General features: G+C 53.0%; 1 protein-coding gene across 1 annotated transcript in view; it reads right to left on the reverse strand.

Annotated features, from left to right (window-relative positions):
* Positions 1 to 218: 218 nt before the first annotated feature.
* COX10 (cytochrome c oxidase assembly factor heme A:farnesyltransferase COX10) overlaps positions 219 to 11,826 on the reverse strand; it is a 114,610-nt gene continuing 103,002 nt past the window's right edge. Inside the window, exon 7 of the mRNA XM_016222459.2 lies at positions 219 to 1,984. Coding sequence (XP_016077945.2) covers positions 1,578 to 1,984 — 407 coding nt within the window. The 3' untranslated portion in view covers positions 219 to 1,577. The remainder of the gene's footprint in view (positions 1,985 to 11,826) is intronic.

Genomic DNA, 11,826 nt, shown 5'->3' on the forward strand with positions numbered 1-11,826 from the left:
CGGAGGCCGGGGGGCAGCAGGTCACGGCACTTGGCTTATTGGTCTTCCGGGTGCACCGGTATCAAATCCAGGTGCTCGCTCCCACCGCCTGAAACAGGCCTGTGCGTGGGCCTGCCTTCTGCTCCTCTGCTAGCTCACAGCAGTGATCCGATGCGGTCAATTCTACCAGGAACCATCCAAACTCAGCACAGGACAATTAAATAAACTGCACCACACACTCCGTTCTTATGTACTCGTTTACTGCAGCAGAGAGAGAACCGAAGCATTTTACACATTTCAGGGCTGCAACAACTAGACAATCTTCCCAGACATTCCTGGGCCACGTTCCCCACAGTGAATAACCTGGACACAACCAGGAGGTAACATTTTAATAAGTAGAAACGGGATCAGATGCTGTCTGTAACCGCTTTAGAAATTTTTGAGAGAATAGGAATATTTCAACGACTATTGAAATGTTGCTTAAACTTTCCCAGTGAATTCCTACAGGGCAGCCTTGCCCTGGAGACTAATTAAAATGCCCTGTTAAGCTTCAAGACCTTCAGGCAAATGGAAATGGACAGTGGACAAAGGGCACACAGGTAGACTGATGGGACCCAGGTGATGAGGTCACACGTGGCTACAGGAGACACAGCTCCCCAACCAGCAGCAGTCCCCCCCAGGCATCTGACTCAGGCTCTGGCTCTGAAAGCTGTTGGATGTGTGGAGGCTAGTTTCTGAATTCGGAAGAGGCCAGGACGGAAATGTGTTTCTCGCTAAGGGGATGAGAGCGAGAGCTATGTGGCTGGTGGCTGGGCTCACCTTTTCCTGACTTCCCTTCCTGTACAGGCCTGAGCAAGCCTTGCAGCAAGGGCACAGATGGTCTGCACAAGGCTGAGGGCAGGGAGGGAGCGATCCGGAGGGTTCCTGGTACAAAGCCTAGTGCTACCCTTCCAGAAAGAAATGCTCCCGACACCTCCTGTATTGAGTGACTCTACAGATGCCTGTGATTCCTCAGAGTTTCCGAAATGCTGAAGTGCATAGGCCACCGTTTGGATCCCTCCGAGTGGCTGCAGAAGCCCATCCTTGGTAATCCACGGTCATCGGAGGGGCTATTCAGCTCAAAGGATGGACGGGGTAGAGAAAGCTGGAGCTGGGGGCATGGCTTACTCTCAGGGAAAAGGGGCGCTACAGCCAGCAGTGTGATGTCCTCGGACAAGTCCTCAAGGGACCGGAGGCCACAGAACTGGGGATGTTAGAGGATGAGTGCTCGCCGGCTGGTCCCCTCGCGGGGTGGGGTAGAAAAGGAGGCACATTGCTCATCTACTCCAGGAGAAGACAAACAATAGGCTGGGGCTGGAGGAAGAGATATGTAAAGACTTCCAGAGAGAAAAATACTCTATTAACCTGTTGAGCATTTTGTATGTCATCATTAAAAAAATTGTCATGTGATCATTAAGCACCAAATCGTTTTGCAACCTTGTACTAAACCCAGTGATTTCTTTTTTCTGCTCCGGAATTACCAAAACATTCTTGCCTCACAGCAACAGGAAAGAGTGCTTCTCCCTGTTTGTTTCTGTTTTTCCCGTGCCAACAGGCTTTCAGCTCCGAGGCTCCCCCTTGTCGCTGCTCCCGCCTGGCGGCTGCTTACAGGTGAGCATGAGAAGCAGCAGCAAGGGCAGGTGCCAGAGGCTGCAGAAGAACAGCTTCCGGGAGCTCCGCCGGTCCGCGTCCCTGTGGAACCGGAAGCCGAGGTAGGAAATGTACAGGTTGATGGGCAGGGAGATGGCCGGGAAGGTCCACGTGGTGACACCCAGGACGGGGGCTGCCGAGGACAGCGCGATCAGGGCCAGGCAGTGGCGCAGGGCGACGCGCCGGCACAGGGCGGGGTGGGTGACCGACATCATGCAGTAGCCCCCTCGGGAGTAGTCCTCACGGAGGCCCCAACTCAGTGCGTTGAAGTGAGGAAACTGCCAGGAGTAGAGGATTCCCCCGAGAAGGCAGGCTCCTGTGGCGGGTAGGAGGCGAGAGGGAAGCAGAGATGTCACTAGGATTTTCACAAACGCATCGTTTTCATAAAGGCACCTCTGCCAGCTTCGCTTTCATCCCTGCTTGCCCAAGTCAGCCCAGCACCTACCAGCCTGGGTGGGGAGCCGCATGCTCGCCAGGACCCGGACCTCCTCCTAACCCCCAGCTTTCTCACCTCAGCAGGGAGGGACACTGGCACGGGGCAAGCCTGGGCTTCCTGGGGGGTTTTCCTACTGCAGGCTGTCGAGTCTGTGGCTCCTGCCCACCCAACACCCCCTGTACCCCAACACTGTGATGACGAGAGAAGCCTGGATGCACTGCACACGTTTAGGGCTCTGCCCACATGCTGGCCTGGCCAGAGGAGCCTCAGCAGCTGGAAGGACACTCCACACCCACTCGCCCCCTCGACAAGGCCCTCCCAGGGGTGCTGGCGGCTCCCTGCCCAGCACTAACAGAAAGGAGCCCAGCTCCCGGCCCACACAAGACACCTCCTAGGCTTCTGTCTGTGACTGAGGGACTGTTTCAGCAGGTGTCTACGGGACTTCGGGGCGGGTGCCCAGCTCGCCCTCCAGAGCCCAGAGCCTGCACGCTGCGGCAGGCAGGAGGTACCAAACCAGTGCCTTAGATGGACGGACTGGCATAAAGGCAGCAGAGCAATAACTTCGTGGCTTTACAGTGTTTCAACAAGGACCCGTTACTGCCTGAGCACAGGGACTGAGCACTATTGTGTGATGGAGACTTTACAGTTTACCCGTTAGTCCTGGTGACAGACCTGCAGGCAGGTTTACACTCAATAAACAAACAGGCCACTGACAGTTCTCCGGAGATGAAGGAGGGTTTCGGAGGAGCCCATCTCAGGGTAAAGGGGCCCCGCAGGACACTGAGCCACCGCCCACAGGTCAGCCAGCAGCAGGGGCTCTGTTCCCACTGAGCAGGAGACTGGTCACTCTCTCACTCAGGCACACGTTTCCGAGCCACGGAGTGGCCAGCAGGCTTGGCACGGGGGATGCACCCTGCGCTGAGCTGTGTGTGTCCCCAGGCACTGAGCTCGTGTCACTCCTCAGGCCAGGCCAGTGAGCCTTCCTCACCCTCAGTGCTGTGCAGGAAGCCACGCGGGGAGGGCCCGCAGCAGAGCGCTGACCTGGCCCAGGGGAGGCGGCACGTTCTGCGAAAGGGGCGCCTGAGCTGAGCTCCCCCGGAGAAGTAAGGGAGCCCAGAGAGGGTCTGCAGAGGCCCTGGGGGGGAAGGCGAGCGGCGTGCTCAGGTATTGAAAGAACACTATACACGTGGTAGGATTCTTAGAGCTGTAGAGCGAAAGGAAAACAGGTCAGTTTTATTGCATGATAACTGAATACAACAGCAGGAAGGAAGGCTGGTGTGGCCAAGGGCAGGGAACAGGGAAGACCGCCCAGGATCCCGCTGGAGGGGCGGAGGGCAGGGCCGGCCCCGACCTGCAGGTGCGAGGCCGGCTCTGCCCTCAAAGCAACAGGACGACACGGAAGGAGCGTAGCGTGTGGGCGTGTGAGGGTGTGCAGGTGGGGGTGCCGAGGAAGATCACACTGGGGGGGCCCACAGCAGGTCTGGAGGGTCTCTGAGGAGATGAGATGAAAGGGGGGGCAGTGAGACAGAGGGAGTGAGGAGGCGAAGTGACAGGACCTGTGCTGTCAATCAGGGTAAGGGGAGGGGGGTGCCAGGGCAGCCCCTGGGTGTGGGGTCCTGGCAATGCCACTGAGGGGACACACGGGAGAGGGGAGGGCGGTTCACGGAGGTGACCCTGGGTGTACTGGGTCTGACATCAGGGGCAGTGGGAACCAGCAGCTGGGAGGGGTCTGGGCTATGACATGACCTATTGCCGAGTGGACCATGGTGGCCAATCGTGAATGATTCGTTCCTAACAGAATGCGGACAAGTCCTGAAGGGTATGTTCATTTTCCTTTGTATCGTGAGAGGGTAGAATATAGAAAGTGCCCAATACTCCTGTAAGAGAGGCTTCAGACTCATCAGTGGAAGCCACATGTAAAAAGAATAGCTTCCTTTAATTTTTATTTTTAAATTGATCTTTAGAAAGAGGAGGCGGCGCTGGGGGGGGAAAAACACTGATATGAGAGAAGCAGCGATGGGCTGCCTGCTGCACACACCCAGGCTGGGCACCAAGCCTGCAAACTAGGTGTGTGCCCTGGCCTGGGACTGAGCCCCCAGCTCTTGGTGTGCAGGCGGTGCTCCAGCTGAGCCACAGCGGCCAGGGCCAATAAAGCATTTTATTTTATTTTTTATTTATTTGCTTTTGACCCTCACCAAGGATACTGTCTCCAATGCTTTTCAGAGAGAGTGGAGGGGAGAGGGAGGGAGGGAGGGAGTGGGGGGACGCGAGAGAGGGAGAGAGGGAGAGAGAGAGAGGGAGAGAGGGAGAGAGGGAGGGGGAGAGAAAAACATGGATGTGAGAGAGACACATGGATTCGTTGCCTCCTGCATGCACCCAGACTGGGGATCGAGCCAGCAACTGAGGTCTGTGTCCCTGACCAAACTGAACCCAGGACCCTTCATTCCGTGGGCTGACGCTCTAACCAGTGAGCCGTACAGGCCTGGGCAATAAAGCTTTTTTAAAAGAAAGTGCATACATTGTGTTTTTAGACATAACACTAATGTGCTTCTCTGGACAGTTAGTAGTTTTGGGAAATTAGGAGGCGCAGAGGGCAGGTCATACCATCCAGGTACAACCAAGCAGTAAACAGGTGACAGAAGGAGGCTGCTCCTTATATTCTGATGGGAAAAATGACCTGTGGGTTTTAAAGGGGCCAGTGAAGAGAAAGTGCTGTTAGAGCTTCTCTAGGCATAGGGTCACTGTGAGGCTTTTGAGCACAAAGTCTGTGGAATTGCCCCCCGAGCTCACACACAGGCTCCCCTCCAGGTTTAATGCCTCCCCCACCCCAGCTCATGCAGTCTTCCCTCCAGGTTTAACACCCCCCCCCCAGCTCATGCAGTCTCCCCTCCAGGTTTAACACCCCCCCCCACCCCAGCTCATGCAGTCTCCCCTCCAGGTTTAACACCCCCCCATCCTGCCAAGCTCATGCACAGTCTCCCCTCCAGGTTTGCAGTCACGACAGCCATAGCACAGGGGGATGCTGGCTGGACTAAGATGCGTCCAGTCAAGAAAAACAATGTCTGTGATAACTTAGAAGCGGGGCAGGGATTGGAGAAGTCCAAGTGCAGTATCTGTTTTGTTATCGAATGGCTGAGAAAGGGCAAACTCGGTTGGGAAACCAGACTTGAAATGGTTAAAACATCAGGCCCAGATGGATTTTTCTTGTCTTTCTCAAAAGCCCTCTTCTTAGTGTGCCAACTGGAGGATTCTGTTTTGCTCAATATACATTTTTCAGTTATGCTTCTGCTTAAAATAACAATTTAAAAAATCATTTTCCTAAGAGTAGCACGCTGCTTTCTATGGGAGAGGAAATTGGGTACGGGTTTGGCTCATGTCACAAATGAAAGCGCCTTAGAAATCTCAGCTTAGCCTTAATGGACTGTAATCAGAAAACCGTCGCCCCCACAGTTCTACCTGAGGGGCTGCAACTGCCTGGGCTCATCTACAAGATGGAAAACAAATTACTCTCTTCACCAAGATAAGGTGGACTAGGAAGGAAGAACTTGAATTAGTCCGGGGACTGTGGGGACCCACCTTCCTTGTGCAGAGAACATAAAGCACTCAGTTTACTAATTCAAGGGCCTCCCCAGCCTCGTGCCCCAGAGCAGTCTATTTTATTGGGCTGATCTTCTGTAACAACAGATACTCATGGGCGCCCACTACGGGATGGGTGCCGTCTGCTCCCTAGGCCTCAGCTGGAGTTGGGGGTTACAGCCCAGGTGGGGAGCACACAGGAGGAAGGCCAATATCAGCCTAGGAGAAGTCAGGGAAGGCTTCCTGAAAGAATCAATTTGTAAACCGAGGTCTGAAGATGGTCTGGGAGTTTTGACGCATTCACACAAACTCTGCGCTCTCTGCTATTAAATGCACTTTCCTACCTAACAGCAGAATCTTTGTACATGTTTGGCTTAACTGTATCTGGAAGAAATGTCTGCTTCCTTTATTTTAATCAAGTATTTATTGGTCTATGATTATATAAAATACTGAAAATCTGAGAAACAGGTGGCATGTCTGAGGGTAAGGTTCTCCAGAGGCCAGCAACTTCCTGAGACCATGGTGCAGAAATCCCAGCTCAGAGGCCACGCCAGAGACTACGCAGGTTCTGGGCAGTGTTTGCTCCCCTCCATACACAGAGAACGTCCAGGAGCACATCTCCTATGATGTGTGTCAGTAGCTAGAGGGGGCCTTACCTTACACACCCTGCTCTGACTAGGGGACATCTTGGCAGGGCAGAGCTGACAGGGTCTTCCTGGTGACTCTCTGAAAATACAGGCACTTCTAAACTCTCAGCACATCTGCCAGTCACCTCCAGAGCACACTGCCTGGGGAGAGCCCCACTCGTGGCCACCTCTGCTCATCTAACAATGTTGTCCCTGGCACGCGCCCATCATGCTGCTGGGAGAAAAGCCAAGGCAAACCTAGCTCAATCGTTTCCCAAGAATGGAGAAAGAGGCTTCCAAGCTGGCGCGCTGACTTGGTACCTGTTCTTCCTAGAAGAGTTCAGTGGCTTCAGCGTGTGTCTCTGTGGTGTGCTGGCTCACATACATTCCCCCCTTCACACCCAGACCCATCCACTGCCACTCACTGTCCATGCACGGCCCTGGAGAGGACAGAGGAACGGGCCCCAGGGGACCTCATGCTGGGTTCCAGACTCCCTCCCACACAGTGGGCTCCCTCTCCCCGTGGCCCTCGCAGCTTGTCTGTTCGTGACTGGTTACCTCTGTGCCATCAAGGTTCATGGTCATGGAAATGGGGGGCTAGCTGGGGAAGCAGAGCCGAGCGCAGAGCTTCATGTTCACAGATCCCAAAGCCTCGCCTCTGAGGCTTAGCTCCAAGGAGCCCATGAGACAGACGGGGCCCAGCAGTGCAATACCTCGTGTGGCACGGCAGACAGAGGGAGAGGATATGGGACAGTTTATCAACTGCACGGCCACATAGGCAGGACTGAGTCCTCTGAAGCTAGGACAGAGCTCAGCAGCAACTGCTCGCCCTTGAAGAACTCGTTGGCAGTGACCCAGGAACACTGAAGGGGCACAGAGGGAGCATTGACGCTTGTCCTCCACACCTCACTCAACACTCCCTGCTGTCCAGCGGGCACCCAGCCACCCGGGGTTTCATCTGAAGGGAAACACGAGTAACAGAAACACCAAGCTTTGACTCTGAAAAAACTGCTCCCTTTTCTTTCCCTTCTTACCACCCCCCAGAGGGCAGTTTCAAGCATCTGTGGGGTCTAACATATTCAGGTGCCCCGAGCTCACACTGAAAGTCTTTCCGTCTTTATTACCCAACACTAATCTGTCCTGCACCATATTGATCAGATGTGCACTGGGCCAGGCACTGTCCTCCAGGCCACCACACAGGCCTCAGATGTGCTCTGGGCCAGGCACTGTCCTCCAGGCTGCCACAAGGCCTCAGATGTGCTCTGGGTCAGGCACTGTCCTCCAGGCCACCACATAGGCCTCAGATGTGCTCTGCCCAGGCACTGTCCTCCAGGCCACCACACAGGCCTCAGATGTGCTCTGGGCCAGGCACTGTCCTCCCGGCCGCCACACAGGCCTCAGATGTGCTCTGGGCCAGGCACTGTCCTCCGGGCCGCCACACAGGCTTCAGATGTGCTCTGGGCCAGGCACTGTCCTCCAGGCCGCCACACAGGCCTCAGATGTGCTCTGGGCCAGGCACTGTCCTCCAGGCCGCCACACAGGCCTCAGATGTGCTCTGGGCCAGGCACTGTCCTCCAGGCTGCCACACAGGCATCAGCTACCACTTCCTTCAGGAAGCCACCAGCCCAGCTCCCTAAAAGCTCGTCACTTACTGTCAGCCCAGCACAACTGACAAGACCAGATGGAGCACACCTCGAACCAAAGTCAGCCTTTGTTATACCTCCGACCTCGGCTTCAGCAACGTTATTTCCAAAACGTTCTTTTTCAGCCTTTTGCATTTTTGTGTTGAAGAGAACAGGGCTCTAAATATTGTTTGCCGTGCTAACATTCCCATGAAAACATTCCCTGTTCGCTCTGTCCTTAAAACTATCATTTATCTGAAGCTCTAAGGCTAGTTATGAAAAAAAAAGCTCACACAAAATGAACATACTCATTTTGGAGTTTGATTTCAACTAAGGCAGTATTTTAAAGGAAATCTTTAAAAGTGCTTGAGTTAAACAGTGCCTGGACTTACTAAGCCCTCAAATATTTGCTGAATGAACGAGTGAATAAATTCTCTCTATTCTATTTTCTTATCCTGGGATAAAGGAGGTAAATAAAGTGAAACAGGGTTTAGCGTTTTGTAGGTTACCAGCTGAGGCTAAAAAAACTCATTCTCTTTTTGTTACTAAAACCATCCATCTGCCAAATGTCACTTCCTGATAAGAGCCCATTTCTGAGTCCTCATTTGTAACTGAATGTTGTCTGACATAATTAATGTTTACCACACAACAACATCTGAATTACAAACCAAAGGCAATTTAGGAATCAGCTCCACAGACTGTCACCCAGGCCCACGCCATAAACTCCCGAGTCCTGGGATTTACTCAAATTTAGGAAAATTACAAAACAGAATCTGAGCCTTTTTCAGAAATGGGGGTGATGGAAAGAGAAGTGGCCTTGGCAAGGAGGAAAGAGACTTTAACCTGAAGCCACCAGAAACTAAACAGACTCCTGAGATAAACACTGTTGAGAGGCCTAATGTATATGGCTCCAGGCGTGTGTGAAGCTGGACTGTCTGCTGTCCACACTTATCTGCTGCGCCCCCCCCCAACCCCTGTGCTAGGGCCCTGGCAGGTCACTTTCCTCCCTGCTTACTGTGAGCAGAGTCAAACCCAGCTCTTCCATCCCTAAGGCACCAGCTGGGCAGACCAGGGACCAGAACGCAGACCCTCATGTGCCCTTCCTGAGTTTTACTTGGTATGCATTTAAATATTTTCTAGTAGCAGCAGTTTAACTTAAAACAAAACAAAACAAAACACAGGCAAAGTAATTAGGCAGGTGGGGGGCCAAGGCTGAGCCTCAGAGGGAAAGGGAGGCAGGTAGAATACCATTCTCACAATGACCTTGACTGACAAGACAGCCACCGAGAGCGCTTCCTGGGCTGGCGGGCACCCGACAGCACAGCGCAGTCCTCTCCGAAACAAAACCCCACGGACAGCTGTCGGTGCTGCACACCCCAGAGAAAAGCTCGCTGCTTATAGTTCTTCTGTTGCTATAAGGTAGCAAATATCAAGAACAACTAACACTTCCTCGGTGTTCACAATTCCCACACGCTGACCTGTTTAGTTTTCTTCACCCCCCCACCACCCCGACCTGCCTTGCCTACCCTGAGCTGGACTCCCTACCAGAGGGCAGATCCAATGAGCACGGGCTTTGAGCCCACACCACTGGGCCATCTAAACAAGGAGAGATCTTTTATTTACTATCTGATAGGAAAACCCCCAGAATAAAACACAAAACAGTAAAGTGGCTGTGGGGGAAAAATCAGAGCCTGAAGAACCATCGTAATTACCCTCATTTGATGTTTTATGAAGAGGCAGCAGGCCCTGTTTGTGCTGGGCCCTCTGGAGGCTCTACCAGCCCAGTAGCCACCCCAAACCACAAAAGACCTAGCCACTAAGACAGGGGGGCACCTATGAACAGCACCTCCTGCTCCACAGGCCACTGGACGCACACCATTTTCTATAGCTACTTGTTTCCTGTCCTGTCTCTCCCAGCTAGACAGTGCCTGCCAGGCAGAACCTGCCACAGCTGAGGCTGGAGGGTCCTCATCTCACATCGGCCCAGCTGCTTCCTCGCCAGTCCTGCCCATCATCTGCTGAGCCAGGGAAGGGCTTCTGCACAGCTGTACAGAGCCAAGTGTCAGAAATGACGGTGCTGGGTATCTGATGTCCTGGCTGAGCAGCCAGGGAAGGCGGGGCAAAGGCATGAAGTACGTTCAGGGGAATCGCCCCTTCAGACATGTATCTTCCATTCTCACCTGTAGGTCATTGGTGTTCGTGAGCTGCTTTCAAAGACCACCAGGTCAATGCTTCACTAAACACTCAAAGGGTCAAATTTTGATAGGGAGGGGGGTGGGCAGGCCTAGGATATGTAGAGCCCTACTGGAGAGGGGCAGGCTTGGGCAAGGGCGGGAGGGCAGCAGGTGAGAGAAGACACAGAGCTCGGGAGGACAATACAGGCAGGCTCCACAACTTATTGATGCCAGACACCCGGGAGGAGCCAGCCTTCTGCACGCTGTGAAATAATCCCCAAGTGGAAACTGCTGCTTCCTGCCTAAGCCTCCTATGGTCTTCGCTGCTTTATGATAAGGTATAAATTCCTCAGGAGCGCAGCTCCTCTCGGATACTGTCCCTTGTCTCCCACTTGCTCTGGTTCCCATGCCTACAAACCTCTGTGCACAGGCTCTTCCCTCTTCTTGGAAAGCGCGTGCCCTTCTCAGGTAAGCTCATCATGACATAATTCAGTCACTGTTACCCAAAGCCTTCTAAGACCAGCTCGCAGCCCTCTGCAGACCCCTCTCCTGCTAAAGGTCTTAGCTCAGTCAACTATGCGATCACCTGCCTGCCTCTCCCTGAAGATGCTGAATGAGACATGGTTTCCGTGAGGACTAGACTGTAGTAGTATTTGTATCTGCCAGTGCCCAGTACACAGTAGGTCCTCAACGGACCCCTGCACAATAAAGCCTTGATGGCGGTGGTGAGCCCCAGCGGTTCCCGGTCCTGGCTGTTTCACTGAGGTGACCTCCCAGCCTCCCCCTCCCGTCCTCACCTTCCACCCCCCTTCCTGTCAGTATCATTCCACAAGGTACTCCAAAGACTACTCTGCTCACAGCTTCTCTGGAGCGATTAGTCTCTGGAGTTCAAAGACGAAATGGTTTGGAAATACCAATGAAGAAAAGAAACACTCTGGGCCATTTTATTCTCAGAAAGGTTCTTTTAAGCAAACAAGTCCCTCAGATAAGAACTCAGAGGAGAGATGCAACCTCTGTGGCTAATACAGATGACACCATTAGTGCATCTCGAGTAATGCCCTCCGCCCAACCCCTAGGTGCTTCCAGGTATTCCAAGAGCTAAAGCTCTCTCAGGTCTGCCTGGCAGTGTGGTCTCTGCAGGTGGGCATAAGCATCACCTGGGGACAAGTTAGAAGTGCACACTCCCAGCCCTGCCCCAGGCCCGCTGCTCGGCGGGAAAGAGCCTCCTACAGGCCCAGACTGACTGAGGCTTACTACAGACCAAACAAGCATGTGCACTTAGAATACTCTGTCTGTAGACTCATGGAAGGCCAACACTTACAGGATATTAAAACCTTTCTAAGAGACAACCGTAACAAAGGTGTAACCATCTTTGCACACTTGCCAAATCAGAGCCTAGAGCTTTTGTGAAAAGTTTCAGAAATGTGGCTACGGGGCAATGGTTTATGGTCAGCTGCTTTTTGATCTCTCATGTGAAAAATATGTACTTACATATACTGCAGGAAACCTCACCACTTCCTTCCTAAGTGTCGGTCAAAAAACACTAATTACTTGACTAATTAGACTGTGAAACTTCCCTTACAGATGGTAAAAATGGGCTATTTCACCCCACAAATTTAGTTGTGACATACCACCGAAAAAATGTAGAACTGTCTCAATGGTTTTATTGTAGACAGCATGAACAATTTAAGCAAATCATATAAAAATAAATGAGAAACTAATGA

The sequence above is a fragment of the Miniopterus natalensis genome, chromosome 17 (genome assembly GCF_054644295.1).
Source record: "Miniopterus natalensis isolate mMinNat1 chromosome 17, mMinNat1.hap1, whole genome shotgun sequence".
NCBI lineage: Eukaryota > Metazoa > Chordata > Mammalia > Chiroptera > Miniopteridae > Miniopterus > Miniopterus natalensis.